Source organism: Artibeus jamaicensis, unplaced genomic scaffold (genome assembly GCF_021234435.1).
Source record: "Artibeus jamaicensis isolate MK-2021 breed Jamaican fruit bat unplaced genomic scaffold, CSHL_Jam_final contig_793, whole genome shotgun sequence".
NCBI classification, from domain to species: domain Eukaryota; kingdom Metazoa; phylum Chordata; class Mammalia; order Chiroptera; family Phyllostomidae; genus Artibeus; species Artibeus jamaicensis.
The window spans coordinates 7,834,184-7,858,454 of NW_026521975.1; the positions used below are offsets into that span (position 1 = coordinate 7,834,184).

Below are 24,271 nucleotides of genomic sequence, written 5' to 3' on the forward strand. Positions count from 1 at the left end.
CTTCCTGACCACATTTACTTGCCTGTAAGCCCATGCCCTTTGGCAAGCAGTGAAGGGTAAACAGTTTTGGTATCAGCAGGGAGGGGAAGGAGGAGGGTGGGGAGAAAAGGTACAGGGAATAAGAAGCATAAATAGTTGGTACAAAATAGACAGGGGGAGGTTAAGAATAGTGTAGGAAGTACAGAAGACAAAGAACTTATATGTATGACTCATGGACATGAACTAAGGGGGGGGTGTGGGTGGGAAGGGGATGCAGGGCAGAGGTGAATAAAGGGGAAACATGGGACAACTGTAATAGCCTAATCAATAATATATATGTTATTTTTAAAAGCAGCTTTCAGATGATCGAAAAAGCAGCCATTGGGTTAGAGCTTGCTGGTGGAAGCTGCTTTAGTAGGGGGTCTCTTCTTCCCATCAGAGGGCTGGGAAGACCTTCCTCGTGTGTTATTTAATTTAGCAAGTATTGATTGTTGTGTAGTATATGTGTAAATTTTACCGGGTTTTCTGGGGAGAGAAGTCTTGGGGGTCAGTTTTGAACTTCTCTTCAAATCACTTTGTCTTGCCATTCATAAACGCAACTAGAGTTAAGGGACTCGTGGGCACTGCCTCAGGGCATTTACGAGGAAGACAATTAAAATTATGGGCCAGGCCTTTGGAAAACCGGTTGTGTGCCTGTGCGTGGACGCCCTCGCTCCACCACACTCCAGCTCGCCTATAGGGGTTCCCAGCTCCGCGCCGCCTCTCCGGAGCCCGCATCTGGAACAGCGCCCAGCGGCCAGTGACGTCACGGCGTCGGGGCGGGGCCAGCGACGAACTGGGTGGGACCGCCTCCGGGAGCTCCGGGAGGGGGCGGGCCGGGCGGTGGCCTAGCCCTGCGCTCGCAACCTGGAGGTGCTGGCGTTTGTGCCGCGCCCCCGAGGTAGCCTGCTGTGGCGACAGGACAGGCTTACGGGATCGGAATGCCTGGGCTGTCCACCTTCTCCGAACGGTGGCGTCCGGAGCAGAGCTCGCCACACTCCGACGCAGGCTTCGTGCTGGGGCTGGACGTGGGCAGCTCGGTGATCCGCTGCCACGTCTATGACCGCGCGGGGAGGATCCGCGGCTCCAGCGCCCAGAAGGTGACCGGGGCGTTGAAGTAGGGCCGTCTTATCTGGCCGGCCTGGCTACCCGCAGCCCCTCGGTGCTGAGCGGCATGCGGGGAGCGCCGGGTATTTGCATTCCTGGCTGGGCTGAAACCGGCGTGACCGGGCTGGGGGCCTGGTACTGTCACTCCTGTCCCCTGGGCGTTTGTCTCCCCGGCCTTTCCTGGGTGGGACTGCAGTGATTCTGGGCTTGCAGGGCAGGGCGAGGCGGGCGTGCTGCCAGCCGAAGGGTGCTTTGTGACTTGTTGATTTTTCCTGCAACTTCTTTGATAGACCTCCAGCCTTGTCTTCATTTGCATTTTTAATTTTTCAGATCTTGATAGAATTTAACTTTATCGTGCGTTGTTCAGTTATCATTGTTAAGTACTTCTCAAAGTGCTAGTTCCTCACATGAGCTTCTGATTTCCATGGATATGGGAGTTATTGGACAACTTTTGAAGATTATATTGCCATTACTTTTCTCATTTCCATTTTCGAGAATGTGTAAAAAAAAAATCCTTTTCTTATTTCAGAAACCTACCAAGTCATTAGTTGTTATTATTAGTAAATCCTTAATTAAGCAACCAAAGACAGGTACTCTTCGGTTCCCAGTTTAACGAAGTGCAGATTTATACACAATTACCAACGTACTAAAAATGATGTTGATCGAATTTGGTATTTTTATTTACTCATCTTTCCAATACCAACATCGTTTTATGTTGGCAGTGTCAGAGCAGGAGCCGTTGGTTACCTAAACCATTCCGGGACCCGGAACTCCCCATTTGCTTGGTTCCCACCCTGCTAACCCTGTTAGAAGTGCTTTTCAACCACAGCAGTCACCCAGCAGCAGCAGGTCTAGCCAAATGACTACTTGAGCCTTTGTTCTGAGGGAACAGCGGATTGGCATTCTGGTTTGGCAACCAGGACTGAGAGCTGGGACTCCCGCAGCTCCTCGGTCCCTGCTCTGACTACACTACGTGTGCGGGAACCCTGCCAGCCCACCCACTACTCTGGCCCGGCACCAACCACAAGGGACAGGCGAAAGGCCAACACTGTCCTTCAGCACCTGTGTGCTCCGTGTCTTTGGAAAAGTCTTTAGATCGCAGCCCAAATGATACTTTTAACAGTTTCCCTTGTAATTCTAGACACAAAGTACATTTGTTGTAAGCAATGATTTCAAAAAAAGGAATTGAAGTATTTGGAACCAACGGGAGGCCTAAATTGTTAGAAGATACAGTTTCGCAGTTGCTGTATTATTTTGAGCAAATTAGTAGTTTTTTACACATGAGGTAAGAAACTCTAGGATGAATCAAGATTGGTGCGAGCAGCAGGAAAGCAGAACGGTTTGCTCAGATTCTAAATTGGGGTGGTGGCAAGGTATCTAGGAAGATTTGTGAGTAAATAAAACTACAGAAAGTCCCTCCTGCCTCAAAGGAGGAAGCACTATCTTAGATTCAGGAGTTTATAACAGTGCCTCTCAGACTGCAGTAGGATTTTACAGTCGTGCTTCCTAACATGTGGTTCCTGGGTTGCTGGGGTGGAGATAAGGAAATGAAGATTGAGAAAATTGTGTAGCAGTTCTGCATACTAATTGTATGATTATTGACCTCAATAAAACCTTTGGGATTTTATTTTATATGCATTTTCCCCTAGAAAGTTGTTTTGATTGTCTTTAAAAAATGAAAAAAATTTTCAATTATAGTTCAGATTCAATATTCTATTACTCTCAGGTGTACAGCTACTGTTTAGACATTTATATAATTTCTGAAGTGACCCCCTTGATAAGTCTAGAACTTACCTGTGATCGTACAGTTACTGCAATATTATTGACCAAATTCCCTGTGCTGTACGTTATAGCCCTATGACTATTTTTTAACTACCAATTTGTACTTCTTAATCCCTTCTCCACCTTTTTACCCAGTGTCCCAAGTCCCATCCCATCTGGCAACCATCATTTTGTTCTCCATGCCTATAAGTTTGTTTCTCTTTTCTTAGTTCACTTATTTTATTTTTTAATTTAAGACATTTTTGCTGTGTTTTTTTCAGTACCTCCCCTCCCCTTATATGACCCCCCCAAACCACACTGTTGTCCATGTCCATGAGCCCTTTTTCTTTGATCCCTCCATCTGTAACCTCCCTGCTGCTCCTTACTGTCATCCTGCTCTCTGTCTATGAGTCTGTTTTGCTTGTTAGTTCAGTTTGTTCATTAGGTTCCACATATGTGTGAAATCATATGGTATTTGGCTTTGTCTGACTTATTTGCATAAAACCATCTAGGTCCATCAGTGCTGCTACAAATGGTAAGAGTTTGTTCTTTTTTATAGCTGAGTAATATTCCACTGTGTATATATGTATATTGTGTGTATACACACACACATACACACCACAGCTTTTCATCCACTCGTCTATTGACGGGCACTTGGGTCTAATCCATGTCTTGGCAAGTCTAAGTAATGCGGCAATGAATATAGGAATTAATTTATATTTTCAAATTAGTGTTTAGGGTTGCTTTGCATAAATACCCAGAAGTGGTTTTTCTGGATCTTATGGTTGTTTTGTTTTTAATTTTCTGGCTATTACTCCATATTGTTTTCCATTGTGCCATACCAATTTGCAGTCTCCAAGTCCTTGCCAACACTGGTTGTTGGTTTATTGATGATGGCCATTCTGACAGGTGTGAGGTGATATCTCATTGCAGTTTTAATTTGCATTTCTCTGGTGGTAGTGACATGGAGCATCTTTTCACGTATCTGTATGTCGTCTTTGGAGAAGTGTCTGTTCGGGTTCTTTGCCAGTTTTTAAATCAAATTGTTTCTCTTTTTGGTGTTAAGTTATATAAGTTCCTTAAATATTTTGGATGTTAACTTCTAGCATTGGTGAATATCTTCTCCTCTTTAGTTGTTTCTGTTTTTGTTTTGTTGATAGTTTCCCTTTGCAAAGACTGTTTAGTTTGATGTAGTCCCAGTTGTTTGTTTTTGTTTTCTTTGCCTGACGAGACATGTTAAAAAAATATTACTAAGAACTGTGTCAAAGAGTTTATTGCTTATGGTTTCTTCTAGGAGTTTTATACTTTCCATTCTTACATTTAAATCTTCAGCCTGTTTTGACCTTATTCTTGTATCTGGTGTATGAAAGTGGTGTAGTTTCAGTTTTTTTTTTTTAAGATTTTATTTATTTATCTTTGGAGGGGAAGGGAAGGAGAGAGGGAGAGAAACATCAATGTATGGTTGCCTTTCTTGTGTCCTCTGCTGGGAACTGGCCTCCAGGGAACCGGCCTGCAACCCCAGTATGTGCCCTGACTGGGAATCGAACCGCGATTGTCTGGTTTGCAGGCCTGCGCTCAATCCACTGAGCTACACCAGCCAGGGCTAGTTTCAGTTTTTTGCATGCATCTGTCCCATTTTCCCAACAGCTGTTTGCAGAAACTGTTTTTATCTCATTGTATATTCTTTCTTTACATATTTAAAAAATTTATTTTATTGATTATGCCATTACAGTTGTCCCATTTCCCCCCGTTCATTCCCCTCCACCCTGCACACCCCTTCCACCCACCTTACTCCCTTTTAGTTCATGTCCATGTGTCATAAGTTCTTTAGCTTTTACATTTCCCACACTACTCTTGCCCTCCCCCTGTCTATTTTCTACCTACCATCTATGCTACTTATTCTCTGTACCTTTTCCCCCTTCTCCTCCTCCCACTGTCCTGTCGCTGAACTTCCATGTGATATCCATTTCTATGTTTCCACTCCTGATCTAGCTGTCCACTTAGTTTGCTTTTGTTTTAGGTGTGGTTGTTAATAACCGTGAGTTTGTTGTCCTTTCACTGTTCATATTTTTTATCTTCTTTTTCTTAGATAAGTCCCTTTAACATTTCATATAGTAAGGGCTTGGTGATGATGAACTCCTTGAACTTGACCTTATCTGGAAGCACTTTATCTGCCCTTCCATTCTAAATGAAAGCTTTGCTGGATAGATCAATCTTGGATGTAGGCCTTTGGATTTCATGACTTGGAATACTTCTCTCCAGCCCCTTCTTGCCTGTAAGTCTCTTTTGAGAAATCCGCTGACAGTCTGATGGGGACTCCTTCGTAGGTGACTGTCCCCTGATCTCTTGCTGCTTCTAGGATTCTCTCCTTCATTTTAATCTTGGCTAATGTAATATGATGGGCCTTGGTGTGTTCCTTCTTGGGTCCAACTTCTTTGGAACTCTCTGAGCTTCCTGGACTTCCTGGAAGTGTATTTCCTTTGCCAGATTGGTGAAGTTCTCCTTTATTGTTTGTTCAAATAAGTTTTCCACTTGTTGCTGTTCCTCTTCCCCTTCTGGTACCCCTATAATTCAGATGTTGGAATGTTTAAAGATGTCCTGGAGGTTTCTAAGCCTCTCCTCATATTTTTGAATTCTTGTTTCTTCATATTTTTCTGTTTGGTTGTTTCTTTCTTCCTTCTGGTCCATTCTATTGATTTGAACCCCAGCTTTCTTTCATTTGCTATTGGTTCCCTGTGCATTTTCCTTCATTTCACTTAGTGTAGCCTTCATTTTTTCATCTAATTGTGACCAGAATCAACCAGTTCTGTGAGCATCCTGATCACCAGTGCTTTGAACTATGCATCTGATAGGTTGGCTATCTCTTGGTCGCTTAGAAGTATTGGCTCTGGGGCTTTGATTTTTTCTTCTGATTGAGCCATTTTTGATCAGGTCCCGCTTGTTACATATGAGGTGGGGAGCCTTAGGTGTTCACCAGGGTGGGGCAACCCACATTGCTGGGTTGTGACGCTCTGTGTGGGGGTGGGGTCAGAGAGGAGCAATGGCGCTTGTTCCATGCTCTCTCTGATTTTGGTCCCCTCTGCCACTTCCCACAAGCAAATTGGGCCTTTCTGGTGCTGATTCCTGGGTGGGTGGGCTTGTGTACGTTCTAGGACCCTGTGGGTCTCTCTAACAAACTCTCCCGTGAGGCTGAGAGCCTGTCCTGGCACCTGTACCCCTGAAAGTTTTTTCAATCAGTGTTTTGAGGCTTTATTTCCCGGCACTGGGACCCTGGGTTGCGCAGTCTGTCTCACTGCCTGTTTTTTGCCTGGTTTATCTGCACCTGAATGTGTGTCCATGGTCAGCCAAGGGCCTTGCATATCTCACTGGGTTTGCTTGATTCCTCCCTGCGCCTGGTTCTGCTAATCACTGCCTCTTCCTGCCAAGAAGCCTCTCCACTGGCCGCCGACTCCGCCCCTCTTACTGGTCTGAATGAATGGTTTGTTGTTGTCAGTCTTCAGTACAGTCAATTTTCTGTCTGTTCTGGTTGTGTTTTTGTTTCTAAATCTTTTTTGTCCTTTGGTTATGCAAGGAGGTACAGTATTTCCACCTATACCTCCATCTTGGTCAGAAGTCCCATTGTATATTCTTGCCTTGTTTGTCTTAGATCAACTGCCTTATAGGCCTGAGTTCATTCCCAGGCTATCTGTTCTACTCCATTGGTCTATATGTTTGTTTTTACACCCGTAGCATGCTTTTTTAATGACTATACTCATGTAGTGTATTTTGATATTAGGTAACATGATACCACCAACTTTATTCTTTCTCAAAATTGTTTTGGCTATTTGGGGTTTTTATAGTTCCATTTAAACTTTTGGATTATTTGTTCTAGTTCTGTGAAATACACCATTGGTATTTTGATAGAAATTTCATTGAATCTATAGATTGCTTTGTGTAGTATGGACATTTTAATGACATTAACTCTCCCAATCCAAGAGTGTGGTGTGTACTTCTACATATTTGTATCATTCTCAGATCTTCAGTATCTCATAATTTTCCAAGTACAGGTATTTTACCTCTTAGGTTAGATTTATTCCTATAAATTTTATATTTTAATTTTTTGATGCAATTGTAAATGGGATTGCTTTCTTTGTTTCGCTTTCTGATATTTCATTATTGGTATATAAAAGTACAGTCAATTTCTGAATATTTATTTTGCATCTTGCTGCTTTACCGAATTCATTTATTAATTCTAGTAATCTTGTGTTTTTTTAGGGTTCTATACATATAGTATGTCATCTGCAAATAATGACAGTTTTGCTTCTTCCTTTCCAATTTGGATGCCTTTTTTTTCTTTGTCTTGTTTGATTACTGTGGCTAGGCTTCCAATACTATGTAAATAGAAATAACATCATATTGTGGAACACCTAGCTGATCTTCTGAGGAAGAGTGAACAGCCAATGGAATCCCAGCTTGTTTGAAGTTTGGAGGCCAAAATTGAGGAGGACATTGAAAAAAATACAGTAGGGAGATTGTTTTGGGACAGTAAGGTCCCTGGGACCTGTGCAGGGCCAAGGCTGCTGCAGTCCCTGCCCTGGCACTTACTGCCATGGTTGGTGGCAGCCACAGGATTTTTGGAGGAGAACCAGATAAACAGCTTCCTTCCCTACCAAAGCAGGGAAGATAGCATGGCACCAGGAGAGACCTGGATGCCTGAAGTCACTGGGAGGAATAAAGATACAGTGAGAGACACGCTGTGGCGGTATTCACCAATTGGGACTGTGGACACTGGCTGGGTCATTACCAGAGACAATGGGGAGATGGGTGACATCTGGAGGAGGGAGAAGTGTTAGGCTGTGTCTGACCCTGACCCGGATAGTCTCCAGTCTGGTTGGAAAGTTGGGCTGTATGGTAAGAATGATGGCCTTAAACAAGTGGATTTTACTAAAAAAAAAGCTTTCAGCTGCTGGTTGAGGAACTCTCACGGAGCAGCTGGCTCATGCAGCATCGGGGTTGTGTGGCAGCAGGCTTGCACAGCAGCTGGCTTGCAGGGCGGCAGGCTCCCATGGTGGCTGGCTGCAGGAGAGGAAGGAGCGCTGTGCACAGACTCTTAGAATGTGCAGTGGGGCTCAGGAAGTTGGCAGTCCCCAGAGAAACTTGGTTTGGTGTGGGAGCTGAGCAGCCCTGAAGAGACTTTGAGGGTGAGCATCACCCAGGCCGGCAAAGAGGGAGAAGGTGGTATGAGAGTTGCTCCTAATTGCTGCACCCCATGGGTAGCACAACTGGTGGATAAAAGGCACCAGCCTGCCATAGATGGATAGTGAGGGTCCGGCAGCACATGGAAGATCTGGGCTAGAGGCTGGTCACCTGTGAAGATTGTGGCCCAGACTTGGCCTGCATCCTCACAAAACCACAGGAAAGGAGAAAAAGCAAATCCCAGCCCTCCTCTGCCTATGGCATTCAGGAAGACCAGCTTGGCTAGTGTTCCTGACTGAATTTCAGAACTCATTTGACCAGTTTAAAGTCAGCAGGAGGCTCCCCGCCCCCCCAAGTGAGCCAATAAGACCTAGAGCTGTGAAAGGTCCAGTGACAAATGCAGAGAGGGACCACAAGGCTCACCCCAACCACTGAGAAACTGAGACAAATTTCACTTTGCTATGCCAGAGAACTTGCATTTATTGTTTATCAGTATTATTATTTGTTTCATTATTTTTACTTTTTAAATTTTATTCATATTTTAAATTTTTCTCTGTTTAGTTTTCTTCATTTTGTTTCTTTAATGGCATTGTTAGACTGGTTTTCCTTGTTTTCTTTTTCATATTATATTTTAATTTTCCTTCTTTCACTTCATTCCTGTTCCAATAACACATTACTCTTGGTTGTGTACTTTCTATTCCTTTTATTCAGATCATATATTTCTTTTCATATTACTGTTGTTCCAGTATTATTGTCAATAATTATTGTTTCATATAATTGTAAATACTACACAGCACTGCTCTCTGATCTTAGCCTATTTCACTATCTTGCAGAGCTTTACTACTGTTGTGGTTAACTCTGTTCTCTCACACATTATGCCTAGTTTCTATGTCTTACTCTCACTTCATCTCACCATCTAGCCTTGCACAAGTGCTCTGTTTTCTGAATTCAGCTCATAGTCCTTCTCCCCTCTACCAAGAGTCTTACCTTTTTTCTACCTCTTATAAAAAGTGGCTAGTTGGGTGAAATGTCACGGTTAATGCTATATTTATCCAAAAGGTCTCCTATCTCTTCTCTACTCATTGTACATTAAATCCCATTGAATACTCTCCTGCTGTCTTAATTCATTTTGCTTTCACCCTGCCACTGATCACACATAAGATTAGGTGGGAGTTGTGAACACCAATATACCTACTGGAGGAGAGAACTCACCAATGAAGGAACCATCAACTGGTAAAAACCCAAGTACAACAAGAGAGCCCACACAAACAGAAGAAAGGGCAAACCTAGAGCATCGAGACAAGGAGGTCAAAGAGATGACACCACTGAATCCCATAGAACTCCTACCATAGAAGTTTACCCTACAAAGACAGCTAGCACGTGGAATATCAGGAAGTACAGAAACAAACAAAAAGAGTCACCTAAAGTAGGAAGACAAAAAAAGAACCTGGAATCAAAAGGAATAGAATACCCCCCACTAAAAGAGCTAAATGAAATGGAGGTAAACAAACTTTCACATATAGAATTCAAAATAATGGTTATAAGTATGCTCATAGGAACTCACAGACAATTACAAGCAACCGAGTGAGAACTACAACTGTATGAAAAAGAATATAGAAACTATAAACAAAAACCAGGAAGAAATGAAAAATACAATTTCTGAAATAAAAAACCCACACACACACCAGAAGGAGTTACAAACGGGCTGGAAGAAACAGAGACCTGAATTAGCGAACTGGAAGACAGGGTGCCAAGAAACACCTAGGTAGAGGAGCTGCACAAAAAAGACTAAAAAATACAAAGATAGCTTGAGGGAACTCCAAGATAATATGAAATGCAACAACATTTGAATCTTAGGAATATCAGAAGGAGAAGAAAAGGGACAAGGGATAAAAACCCTGTTTGAAAAAATAATGATGGAAAATTTTCTGAATCTGGAGAGGGCAAAAACCATGCAAATTCAGGAAGCACAGAAGGTCCCAAGCAAGATGAACCTGAAGAGGCCTATGCCAAGACACATCAAAATTAAAATGCCAAGTTTTAAAGACAAAGAAAGAATCTTAAAAGCAGCAAGGGAGAAACAAGAAATAACATTCAAAGGGGATCCGGTAAGACTAGCAGCAGATTTTTCAACAGAAACATTTCAATCCAGGAGAGAATTGCAAGAGATATTCCAAGTGATGAAAACCAAGGGCCTTGCAACTGAGACTACTCTACCCAGCAAGGCTCTCAATTAAAATGGAAGGCGAAATAAGGAGCTTCCTGGACAAAAGAAGGCTGAAAGAATACATCTCCACCAAACTAGCACTACAAAGTGTACTAAAGGCACTACTATAAGAAGAGGAAGGAGGAGAGTAAGACAAAGAAACACAGGTACAAAGGAGGGAAAGTGAATAAACACCTATGAATAATAACCTTAAATGTATTAAATACTCCAATCAAAGAACATAGGGTAGCTGAATGGATAATAAAACATTACCCACATATATGCTGCCTACAAGAGATCCATCTCTGAAAAAAAAGACCTACGCAAACTAAAAGTGAAGGGTTGGAAAAAAATATTCTAAGCAAAAGAAAAGGGGAAAAAAGTGGGAGTAGCAATACTTATATCAGACTTTAAAACAAGTGCCATAAGGAGAGACAATGAAGGACACTTCATAATACTCAAGGGAAGAATTCTTCAAGAAGATGTAATCGTATAAGCCCCCAAAATAGGAATACCCAAATATATAAGGAAAATCTTAGAGGAGTTCAAAGAAGATGTAGACAGCAAACACATGAGGGGATTTTAACACCCCACTGTCAAAAAGAGATAGATCTTTGAAACAAGATATCAACAAATATATTGTGGCATTGAACAATGCCCTAGATGAAATGGACTTAACTAATATATATACAATCTTTCATCCCCCAAAAGCAAAGTACATACTTTTTTCAAATGCACATGGAATATTTTCAAAGATAGACTACATGACAGGACACAAAACTAGCCTAAACAAATTTAAGAAAATTGAAATCATATCAAGCATTTTCTCCGACCACAAGGGACTGAAACTAGAACCCAACCTCAAGGAAAAAAACCCAAAACACTCAAAATCATGGAGGTTGCATAGCATGCTACTAAACAATGAATGGGTCAATAATGAGATCAAGGAAGAAATGAAAACGTTTCTGAAAAGAAATGAAAATGAGCACACAATAGTCCAAAACTTATGGGACACAGCAAAGGCAGTCCTGAGAGGGAAATATATAGTGAGACAATCCTATCTAAAAAATATACAAACATTTCAAATAAACAACCTAACCCTAAACCTTCAAGAACTCAAGGGACAGCAACAAAGATGGCCCAGAGAAAGTAGAAGGAAGGAAATAACCAAGAATGGAGCAGAATTAAATGACATAGAGACTAAAAGAAAATACTAAGGATCAATACACCCAGCAGCTGTTTCTTTGAAAAGATAAACAAGATCAACAAGTCTCTAAGCAGACTCATCAAGGAAAAAAGAGAGAGGACCCAAATAAACAAAATTGGAAATGAAAGAGGAGAGATTATAAGCAATAATACAAAGATACAAAGGGTTGTAAGAAATTACTATGAAGAACTATATGCCAAGAAGTTCGAAAACCTACGTGAAATGGAAACATTTTTAGAAAAATATAATCTTTCAAAACTGAACGACAAAGGAGCAGAAAGCCTGAGCAGACCAGTAACAACTAATGAAATAGAAGCAATAGTCAAAAAACTCTCAGCACACAACTGCCCTGGATCAGATGGTTTTGCAGGAGAATTTTAAAAAATATATAAGGAACAGCTAACTCCTATCTTCCTTAGACTAAAATTCAAGAAGAGAGAAGACCCCCAAAATCTTTTTATGAAGCCAGCATCATCCTAATCCCAAAACCAGATAAAGATACAACAAAGAAAATAAATATTGGCCAATATCACTGATGAACATAGATGACAAAATCCCCAACAAAATATTAGCAAACAACATCCAGCAATACATTAAAAATATCATACACCATGATCAAGTGGGATTCGTCCCAGGGGTGAATCCTTGTGGATGATCGTTCAATATTCACAAATCAATAAACACAATATATCACATAAACTAAAGGAAAGACAAAACTCACAGGATTATATCAAGATATCTGGAAAAAATATTTGATAAGGTACAGCACCCATTTATGATAAAAACACTCAGCAAAGTGGGAATAGAGGATAAATTCCTCAACATGATAAAGACCATATATGAGAAACCTACAGCCAGCATCAACTCAATGGGCAAAAACTAAAAGCTTTCCCAGTAAGATCAGTAACAAGACAAGGATGTCCACTTTCACCTCTTCTACTCAATCCAGTATTGTAAGTCCTAGCCATAGCAATCAGACAAGAAAGAGAAATAAAAGGCATGCAAATTGGAAAGGAGGAAGTAAAACTGTTGATGTTTGCAGATGACATGATAGTTTACATAGAAAACTCTGTAGACTGCACCCCAAAACTACTTGACCTAATAATTGAATTTGGCAAAACAGTAGGGTTCAAAGTCACTATTCAGAAATCAAAGGCATTTTTATGTACCAAAAAAGAAAGACCAGAATCAGAAGTAAAGAAAAACAAATCCTATTTGCTATAAGTAACATGAAAAATAAAGTACCTAGGAATAAGCCTTACCAAGGAGGTAAAAAGCCTGTACTCAGAAAACTACACAACACTGAAGAAAGGAATTAAGAAAGACACAAATAAATGCAAGCATATACTGTGTTCATGGATTAGAAGAATCAACATCATCAAAATGTCCATACTACCCAAAGCAATTTATAGATTCAACACAATCCCTGTTAAAGTACCAATGGCATATTTCATGATATAGAACAAACATTTCAAAAATTTATATGGAACCATAAATGACCTCAAATAGCTGCAGCAATTTTGGGAAAGAAGAATAAAGTAGGAGGGATCACAATACCTGATATCAAACTGTATTACAAGGCCACTGTAATCAGAACAGTATGGTACTGGCATAAGAACAGGCACACAGACCAGTGGAACAGAATAGAGAGCCCAGAAATAAACCCAAGTCTCTATGGTCAATTAATATTCAACAAAGCGGTCAGAAGTCTAAAATGTAGTAAAAATAGCCTCTTCAGCAAGTGGTGTTGGGAGAACTGGGCAACTACGTGCAAAAAAATGAAACTCAAGCACCAACTTACACCATGCACCAAAATAAATTCAAAGTGGTTAAAAGACTTAAACATAAGTCGTGACACCATAAAAGTTCCATAGGAGAGCATAGGCAGGGAAATCTCGGATATTCAACGCAGCAATGTTTTCATGATATGTCCCCTAGAGCAAGGAGCATAAAGGAAAGGATAAGCAAGTGGACTTCATCAAAATAAAAAGCTGTACGGCTAAAGAAAACAACATTAAAATCAAAAGACAATCAGCTCTATGGGTAAACATATTTGTAGATGGTACCTTGGGCAAGGGTCTGGTCTCCAACATATATGAAGAACTCACAGGACTCCACTCCAGAAAGACAAACAACCCAATTAAAAAATGGGCAAAGCATTAGTAAACGAGCAGATCAATAAACTATGGTACATTTACACAAGTGAATACTATGCAGCAGAAAGAGCAGTAAATCTCACAACCATTGTGGGAACTCCTCTTCATAGAACTGGTGTTCTGGTATGGGGCTGGGACCCCTTGCTCCTCAGGGCAGGGACGTCTGCAGCCAATATATCCTTCCTGGTTCTTACCGGCACATCATAGGAAAGACTTGTTCCTTTTTACGTTTCTCTCCCTCCTACCTGTCTGGATGTGGCTTCTTTACATCCTAAGTTACAGGACTTCTGTTCAGCTGGTCTTCAGATGGTTCTCAAGGGTGGTTGTTTTATAATTTAGTTGTAATTTTATTATGGTCATGCCAAAAGGTGAGTACAGCATTTATGTACTCTGCCATCTGGACCAGATATATATATACATATTTTAATTCTTTCTCTAAAAACTGTCAGTCCATAATGAATTAGAAATTAGAACACAAACAACTTGTCCTTCATATAGTTTGAGTTCTTGGGAAAAGAGAGTCTTTTAACCTACATTGCTACTTAGCGTCTGGTTTATTACATATGGGTAAAGAATAAATCATTGAATTGCATTTTATCAAAGTATTAGAAATTCAGTTTGCTTCACCAGACTCTGTTGATTAGACATAGAACTTGTGATTGTTTGCTTAATGAAAAATTACACCTCTACTAATATTATGATGGAAATAATATGTAATACAAACCCAAATCTTACTATAGTATTCAATTTATATTGCCAAAATATATACATATATTTTTTTAAAAGGAGAGACAGAACAACTGAAAAGATCCTGTTCTTTTAGAGACTGGAACAATACAGGCTGTGTTGGTCTTTTGGTTAAAATCGAATACCCAAGACATGAACCCTTACATTAGTATGATAGCACTAGGCCTCTCAGAAGACTTTAGTTTTATTTTGGCATTCACTTTTTAACTGCAAACATACATTTTTAGCCTTTTTATATACTTTTTATTAAAAAAAACTTGTCATGACTTCTGGTCAAGATGGTGGCTTAGGTAAACAGAGTACCTGCCTCTTCCCACAACTACATGAAAATTATGACTAAACTAAACTACAGAACAAGCATCATTCAGAACTAGCTGGAATTGAGTTGAATGGAAGTAAAAAAACTAGGGAATTAAAGAAGCTACATCAAGATGGGTAGGGGTAGTGGAAATGTGGAATGAGCTTGTTCCATATCCACATGTGGTGGATGAAAATTGAGAGGGATATCTCAGCTGCAGAGGTCCTTTCGAAGGACTGAGGAATCCCAGTCCAACCCCAGAATCCCAGCCTCAGGATCCAGTGCTGGGAAGAGAAGTCTCTATAATTACTGGCTGTAAAAATCAGCAGGGATTGAGGCTGAGGGACACAGGATTCTGGAGTCCCAGGCAGGTCCTCATAAAGGACCCGTGCATGGATTAACTTGGACTCAGAAGGATCTGAACTCCAGTGCAAGTTGAAAGGCATCAGAGACATACAGGGAGGAATTGTCCAGCATCAGTGAGTGCTGGGGGCAGCTTTCTGCTAGACAGAAGTGCTGGCAGAGGCCATCGATCTTTTGATGGAACAATGTTCCTCTTCCCCCACAGAGCCAGCAGGTAGACACCATATCTGAGACTCTGTCAATCTGGCTAACACTATTTGCCCTACCCTGACTATTGCCTGAGGTCCTGCTCCACCCAACTCTTGGGCCCACACAAGCTGTTTTCAGTGGCTTTTTCATACCCATGGCTTGTCTTGGTTCATGCTTCAGATTTTCCTAAAATTTCTCAAACAAGTAGCATTTGGGCTTAGTGAGCCCCATACCTCTTGCTAAGCTTCCCCAGGCCTGGCACTAGCAGAAGCTGGTGAACTGTGAGCCTTGGTTCACAGTTTGGACTCTTCTGGGTAACTCCAAGTACAGCAGAAGTAACAGCCATCTGCAGCTTGCATTGTTACTTATGTTGCCTGTTCCTGGGAAGAACACAGGTGGTGTGTGACCTTTGCCTGCATTTCTCATGAGGCCCCAGGGCCAGCACACACAGTGAACAGCTTCAAACCATGTTGAAATACCACCACCCAACCACCTCCACAAACAACAGATTCAAAGGGTGAACTCAATGGGTACTAGAGCCCTGCTGAAGTAAGTGCTGTTCAGTAGGTTGGGCCCCTGCACAGCTGATACTCCACAGTGGTCAGAGGTCTGTGGCCAGTGGCAGTAGCCAGTCCTTGTAGCTGGTTGGCCTGGGAGTAAATCCTTCCCCTTGATGTGCTAACAGCAGTCACAGCTCAGTGACAAGAAGAGGGTATGCACAGCACATTGGGGGTATACCTGGGTGCCCAGCTTGGGTGATTGGAGAGGCTGTTCCATGTTACCTTACAGGACACCTACTATATTAGACTACTTTACCAAGCCCAGGAGACATAGAAGCTCTACCTAATACATAGAAACAAACACAGGGAGGTTGCCAAAATGAGGAGAAAAGAAACATGGCCCAAATGAAAGAACAGAACAAAATGCCAGAAAAAGAACTAAACAAAGTGGAGACAAACAACCTACTAGATGCAGAATTCAAAACACTGGCTATAGGGAAGCTTAAAGAACTTAGTGAGGAACTCAGCAGCATAAAAAAGGGTCAGAAATGAAGGATACACTAATTGAAATGAAGAATAATTTACAGGGAATCAGTAGTAGAGTAGATAAGCGAGAATCAAATCAGCAATTTGGAATGTAAGGGAGAAAAAAACACCCAGTGAAAACAGCAGAAAGAAAAAAAAACCGAAGAAAATGAAGGTAGTTTAAGGAGCCTCTGGGACAACTTCAAGTGTACCAACATTCACATCATGAGGGTACTGGCAGGAAAAGAGAGAGCAAGAAGTTGAAAACTTATTTGAAAAAATAATCACAGAAAAAAATCACAGAATCACAAATAAGCTGATTTGATTCTCATTTATCTACTCTACTACTGATTCCCTGTAAATTATTCTTCATTTCAATTAGTGTACCCTTCATTTCTGACCCTTTTTTATGCTGCTGAGTTCCTCACTAAGTTCTTTAAGCTTCCCTATAGCCAGTGTTTTGAATTCTGCATCTAGTAGATTTGTTTGTCTCCACTTCGTTTAGTTCTTTTTCTGGTAAAGGAAATCAACATATAAGTCCAGGATGTGTAGAGAGTCCCAAACAAGATGAATTCAAAGAGGCCACATCAAGATATATCACAGTTAAAATATACAAGGTTAAAGACAAAGAGGGAATCTTAAAAGCAGCAAGAGAAAAGAAGAGAGTTATCTACAAAAAAGTTCTTATAAAATTACCAGCTGATTTCTCTAAAGAAACTTTGTAGGCCAGAAGCCACTGGCAAGAAATATTCAAAGTGATGAAAAGCAAGGACCTACAAGTAGCAAAGCTGTGATTTAGAACTGAAGGACAGATAAAGGGCTTCCTAACCAAGAAAAAGCTGAAAGAGCTAATTACCATCAAATTAGTATTGCATGAAATGTTAGGATCTTCTTTAAGAAGAAGAAGAAGAAAAGATAAAAAATATGAATAGTAAAATTGTAAAAAGTATATCTCTATCAACAATTGAATCTAAAAAACAAAATAAATGAACAAGCAGAATGGATACAGACTCATAGATACAGGATGTTTTTGGTGGTTGCCAGATGAAAGGTGAGGGGTTGGAGGATAGGTAGAAACGGTGAAGGGATTAAGAAGTGCAAATTGGTTGTTACAGAATAGTCATGGGGATGTAAAGTACAGCATAGGGAATGTAGTTAATAATATTCTTGTAACTATCTTGGTGTCAGATGGGTATGAGTTTTATTTAGATGATCACTTAGTAAGTTATGTAATGTGTAATTACTGGGGTATACTCCTGAAAGTAATATAATAATGTATGTACTGTAATTGAAGACAGAAAATGATAAAAAATCAAAAAACCAAAAAAAAGTAGAAAAACTTTTTATGAGCTCTTAAATATTGGCATCATATCCTAAAAGAGTATTCAGAGTTATTTGGTCTTTTTAGTTTTTCAAAGTGGGGAGAGTTTATAATGTTCTCTTCGGATCAGCATGCCTTTGTGATGAAACCATAATAGATAGCATCTTGCTTGAAAGAATAGTACTGAAAGTCTACTCCAAAGAACACAGTGTAATTGCCACAACTATGGATCCTCTCTACACTCTTGGAGAAATCATTTGTTTTTAATCAACAAAACAAATTTTCTTCTTAGCTTTGATTGTATTATTGATCTAGTTTCAGTATGATTTGATTTTTATTATTGTGACGTGTATGGGGATGTTGGCAGAGTGGGGGGAAGTGACTGTATAGTGCCACCGTCAAGTCTGAAGGTTTGTAGGCTTGAAACAAGGATATCTACATTGGTTTTGGGGGGATGAGGAAGTGCCTATTGCAGTTGAGCCTTTACAGTCAGTGGTCATGAAAGTCTTACATAGAAAGACCAAAAATATTTGATAAAATGGGAATACTTTTGTTAGATCTGTTTGTTTCTGATGAGTTTACTGGATTCTTTTTTTATGTTACCCCAATGATCACCACATTGTAACTGTTTCCTCAGATTTCTTTTTTTCCCCCTTTCTTATTTTGGTCTTTTCTTACCTGTTAGACATTTTCTTTAAATGGTGATCTTTGGTTGGTTATCTGTTCATATATTCAGTACCATGTCTTACCCCACCCAGCTACATCTAGTATTTACAAGTAAAGAACTTCTCTGATTTACCCCCCATCCCCACCCCTGCCTCATCCCTAGAGTAAAATGTCTTACCTTTTGCCTGCTTAGAGAAGGGCAGTGAACTGTCTGGAGAAGGGGAATTGGAGCTTCTGAAGACTTTCAACCATCTTTTATTCATCTCCATCTGGTATCCCAGCCTTTGTAGGTACCTGAAATTTTCAGGGCTCTACCATAGAATCTCTGTCAGAGGTTGAGCATACATGTGGTATAATTTGGGCAGAGAGTGAGGTATCAGTTTTCTCCTCTGTGCCTGGCCATACACTGTACACCCACTCACTGTTGATATTGAGAATATTTGTTAAAACCTGGCCCAAATGTGCTTGCTCTCTTCTCATTGTCCTTCTGCATAGACCATTTTAATTGATTCTTGAGAGGCACTGTAGATAAAAATATATCTGTTCAAGCCATCGTTTTAACCTGAAGCCATAGGTTCCTTTTATTTCATTTAAACAGTTCATACACACTAAAATGGCCTTTTTGGTGAATACATTCTGTGAGTTTTAGCACATGTAGAGGGATAACCCAGAAAACTCCCTTGTGCTATTGCTTCGTAGTCATACCCTCCTCCTGTACCTAACTTCTGAAGCTGCTAATCTATTATCCATGACTATAGTTTTTTCTTTTTGAGAATGTCATCTAAGAGGAACAATACAGTAAACAGACTTTGGAAACTGGCTTTTTTCAGCATCTTTTCTTTGAAATTTGTTCATACTGTTGTGTGTATCAAGAGTTCATTCCTTTTTATTTCTTAGTAGTACATTAATTTACCTATGTAAATGAATGTTTCTAGTTTCTGGTTATTTTGAATACAGTTACCATAAACATTTTTGTGCAGATTTTAATGTGAACATAAATTTTCATTTCTTTAGGATAAATGCCTAGGGAAGGGATTATTGAGTCATAGGATAAGTGAATATTTAATTTGTTATAACAAGAAAGGCTAAAATTTTCCAGAGTGGTAGTCCTGTTTTGCATTCCCATCAGCAATGTATAAGAGTTCAATTTGTTTTTTACCAACACTTGACATTTTATGCATCCTAATAGATGCAGTGGTATTTCATTATGGTTTTGATTAGCATTTTCCTAATGGTTAATGATGTTGAATATTTCCTTATACATATTTGCTACCACATTTCTTTTTTGGCAAACTGCCTGATCAAGTCTTTTGCCCACTTTTAATTGCATTTTTTGTTTTTGTAGGTTTTGAGATTTCTTTTTATATTCTGTGTATGATTCCTATATTGCTTATATGATTTGCAAATATTTTCAATCAGTCTCTTTACTCTGTCTTTTCATTTTAATAGTATCTTTTGAAGAGCAAATGTTTTTAATTTTGATGAGGTACAATTTATTAATTTTTAATTAAAAATCAAATTAGCTTTTATGAATCATACTTTTGGTGTCATATCTAACTTTTCACTTAATCCCATGTTACAAATATTTTCTCCTGTGTTTTCTTCTAAACATTTTAAAGTTTTACATTTAGATCTACTAACCACTTTTGAATTAACTTTTGTGTGAGGTGTAAGGTTTAGAGACTTATAGTCAAGATGGAGGCATAGGTAGATACAGTTTGCTTCCTTGCACGAACAAAAGAAGGACAACAAATTTAAAAACAAGAAATAAGCAGAACTGCCAGAAAATTGAACTATATGGAATCCAACAGCCAAGGAGGTTAAGAAGAAACCTTCACCCAGACTGGTAGGAGGGGCAGAGATGGGTGGCTGGGGTGGAGAGGACATGTGGCAAGGTGGTGGCTAGAAGTCTGAGTGTTCCTGTATGTGCATGCATATAAACCAGGAGGAACAACTGGGGAGTTAGACAGATTGCACAACCCAAGGTTCCAGAGCAGAAAAAGAAAGCCTCAAAATCTCTGTCTGTAAAAATCTGTGGGGGTTGTGGTGATGGGAGAAACTCATAGCCTCACAGGAGTGTTCATTGGAGAGACCCACAAGGTCCTAGAATGTACACAAACCTACCCACCTGGGAAAACAGCACCAGAAGGGCCCAATTTGCTTGTGTGAAGCAGAGCAAGTGATTAAAAACAAGCTGAGAGCCAAGTAAGAGGCATTGTTCCCTTTCTGACCCCTCCCCCACATACAGTGCCACAACACAGTGACATGGGTCGCCTTGCCCTGGCAAATACCTAAGGCTCCACCCCTTACTGTGTAACAGCTGTGCTGAGACAAAGAAGTATGGCCCAAATGAAAGACAGGTCAAAACTTCAAAAATAGAACTAACCAATGAAGAGGTAGCCAACTTATCAGATGCAGAGTTCAAAACACTGGTAGTCAGGATGCTCACAGGAATGGTTGAGTAGGGTTGCAAAATAGAGAAAAAAATGGTTATGCAAAGTGAAATAAAGACAAACGTATAGGGAACCAACAGTGAAGGGAATGAAACTGGGACTCAAATCAACACCTTGAAACAGAAGGAAGAAATAGACATTTACCTGGAACAGAACGCAGAAGCAAGAATTTTTAAAAAATGAGTAGAGGCTGTGGAACCTTTGGGACAACTTTAAACATTCCAACATCTGAATCATAGGAGTGCTAGAGGGTGAAGAGGAAGAGCTAGAAATTGAAAACTTATTTGAACAAATAATGAAGGAGAACTTCCCTACTCTGGTGAAGGAAATAGACTTCCAGGAAGTCCAGGAAGCCCAGAGAGTCCCAAAGAAGTTGAACCCAAAGAGGAGCACACCAAGGCACATCATCATTACATTACCCAAGATGAAATAGAAGGAGAGAATCTTAAAAGCAGGAAGAAGAAAGGAGAGAATTACCTTCAAAGGAATGCCCATAAGACTATCAGTTGATTTCTCAAAAGACACCCTGCAGGCAAGAAGGGGAAGGAAAGAAATATTTGAAGTCATGAAAGACAAGGACCTACATCTAAAATTACTCTATCCAGCAAAGGTATCATTTAGAATGGAAGGGCAAATAAATGCTTCCCAGATAATATAAAATTAAAGGAGTTCATTATCGCTAAGACCTTATTATGTGAAATGTTAAAGGGACTGAAATGTTAAAGGGAAAGAAAAATAAGATCAGTAAAATGACCACAAACTCACAACTATCAACAACTGAATCCAAAACAAAAAACCTAAGTAAACAACTAGAACAGGAACAGAATCACAGAAATGGAGATCACATGGCGGGTTATTTGTGGGGCAATGGAGGTGGGAGAATAGGGGGAAAAGCTACAGGGAGTAAGAAGCACAATTGGTAGGTACAAAATAGACAGGGGGAGGTTACAAATAGTATAAGAAATGGAGAAACCAAAGAACTTCTATGTACAACCTATGGACATGAACTAAGTGGGGAGAAGGATAGAGGGTAGAGCGGTGCAGGACAGAGGAGGATAAAGGGGGGAAAAATTGGGACAACTGTAATAACATAATTAATAAAATATACATGAAAAGATTATGTAGTCTTTGAATAAAATTAGTTTTAGTACAAAAAAAGATGTGAAGTTTAAGTGAAGTTAATTTTTTTGCACATGAACGTGTAATTTTTCCAACTCTTTTAAAAAAGCTATCTTTTTTCCACTGAATTGCCCAGTACATTTGTCAAAAATTAGTTAACTATATTTGTATGGGTCTATTTCTGCACTGCATTTTGTGTAATTGATCTATTTTTCTATTTTATGCTAGTAGCACACCTATTTGATTATTATAGCTTTCTAGTAAGTCTTGAAATTGTGTAGTTTGATTCCTCCAAAATCATTCTTTTTGACCTTTTTGGTTGTTTTAGTTCTTTGGAAATTTCATATAAATTTTAGAATAATTATGCCTATACCTACAAAAAATTCTACTGGAATTTTGATATAGAATTGTGGATGACAGTTCCTTGAGCCCTTCAAAAATGTTGGGCTACTTTTTCTTCACCCTTATGATTCTGATGAAAAATGTACAGTTGGATCATTGTTTCACATATGTAATGTGTCTTGCTGCTTACAAATTTTTATAATTGGCTTTTGTCATTTTAATTATGCTGAATCTGGATGTGCATGACTCTTGTTTGGAGGTGTGTCAACGTCTAGAATGTGCAGATTTGAAATCTTACGGAACTAGGAATGTTTTTAGTACTGTTACTTCCCTTAAGTAATATTTTTCTGCATGGAACTCTTTCTTTTATTCTTTGCGGACTCTGAGGATGCAAATATTAGACCTTTTACTCTTTTCCTAGAAATCCCTGAGGGTTTATTCATTTTTTCAATATTTTTCTCTCTGTTATTCAGAATAGGTAATTTCTACTAATACATCTTTAAGTTTATTGATTTTTTGGCTATCTGCATTTTACTATTTAGCCTATCCAGTATATATTTTTATTTAAATGATTATATTTTTATTTTCAAATTGATTTTTCAGCCTTATTGAGGTATGATCAACAAATAAAGGCTGTTATATGTAAACTGTACAATGTGATGTTTGGTATACCTATACATTGTAAAATGATTATCATAATCAAGCTAACTAACATATCCATCATCTCACAAGATTACCATTTGTGTGTGTGTGTGTGTGTTGAAAACTACTTAGCAAATTTCAAGCATACCATACATTATTAATGACTATGGTCATCATGCTGTATATTAGGTCTTCAAAACTTACTCATAACTTAAAATTTGTGCCCTTTGATCAGCATCTCTTATTTTCTCCCATTCTGTTAATTATTGCATATTTTAATTCTAAAAATTTCATTGTTTTTTTTTTCCTATTCTTTCTATTTCTTTACTGAGACTTTCTATCTTTCCATTGTTTTCAAAAGACTTTGCCTTTACTTCTTGGGACACCTTTATAATAGGTACTTTAAAGCCTTTATCAGATATCTGTGCCTACTTAACATTAGTACCAATTATTATTTCCCAGTGAGTTGAGATTTTTCTGTTTGTTTTTTTTAATATACCTTGTGATTTTTGGATTGTATTTTGAACACTTTGATTATCATGGTTTAAGACTCTGGATCTTGTGTAAATATTATGAATGTTGATGTTCTTCTTTTAGTGAGCAATTAATACAGTTGGATTCAGGCTAAACATTCTGACCAACCTTCTTCGAACTTTTGTTTCAATGCTCTGTTTTAAAAATCTCAGCAGTACTATTTGGATATACCCTGTATATGTGCCACCCAGTGGTCAAGCATTCTAACCCTTTATGTTGATCTTAACATCTTTGCTATGCTGTTTAGGATTATATTTCACACCTACAGCTTTGAGGTGTGCCTGGGGATACATACACAACTTTCAGGACTCGATTTCTCAAGTTTCTCCCTCTCAGAAATCTTCCTGGTACTTTTCCCAGAAACCTGGAGCTTTCATTATGTTATTCTGCCAGGCACTTTTCACATGTAGGAGCAGAGAGATAAAAGCCATGGGGGTTCACGTTACCATCTTTCACCCACAGCTACTTTGATTGGAGGGAAAGTTCTACCCCTCTCAGTGTGTTAGGTGCTTATGGTTAACTGCTGCAGCCACCACCACGGGTTAGCCTGTGTGCAAAAGCATGGAGGCAGGGGTGGGGTGGGGGCAAAGAAAAGAAAAATGGAGGCCTTTCCTATTCTCTCTGTGTGTTAACCAAAAGGAGAGTGCTTCTCGTTGGGTTTTTACTGCATCCTGGTGCCCACTTGCGGTTTTCAGGCTGCCTTGGGTCCAGGCCAGGTGATACCAGAAGAAAAATAGCAAACTTACTGCCAATCCAGTGGTACTCTAATTCTTTTTATTTATTTATTTTGCATAATATTTTTTAAATTTAATTATTGTTCAAGTACAGTTTTCTGTCTTTTACTCCCATCCCAGCCCACCCCACCCCCGTGCTCCCCACCTCCCTCCCATTTCCACCCCCCTTAGTTGTTGTCCATGTGTCCTTTATACTAGTTCCTGTAAA

The 24,271-nt window shown here is 39.5% G+C and overlaps 1 protein-coding gene across 1 annotated transcript in view; it reads left to right on the forward strand.

Moving 5' to 3' along the window:
• The first annotated feature begins 859 nt into the window (after positions 1 to 859).
• Positions 860 to 24,271, forward strand: part of GK5 (glycerol kinase 5) — a 100,948-nt gene continuing 77,536 nt past the window's right edge. Inside the window, exon 1 of the mRNA XM_053672898.1 lies at positions 860 to 1,118. Coding sequence (XP_053528873.1) covers positions 960 to 1,118 — 159 coding nt within the window. The 5' untranslated portion in view covers positions 860 to 959. The remainder of the gene's footprint in view (positions 1,119 to 24,271) is intronic.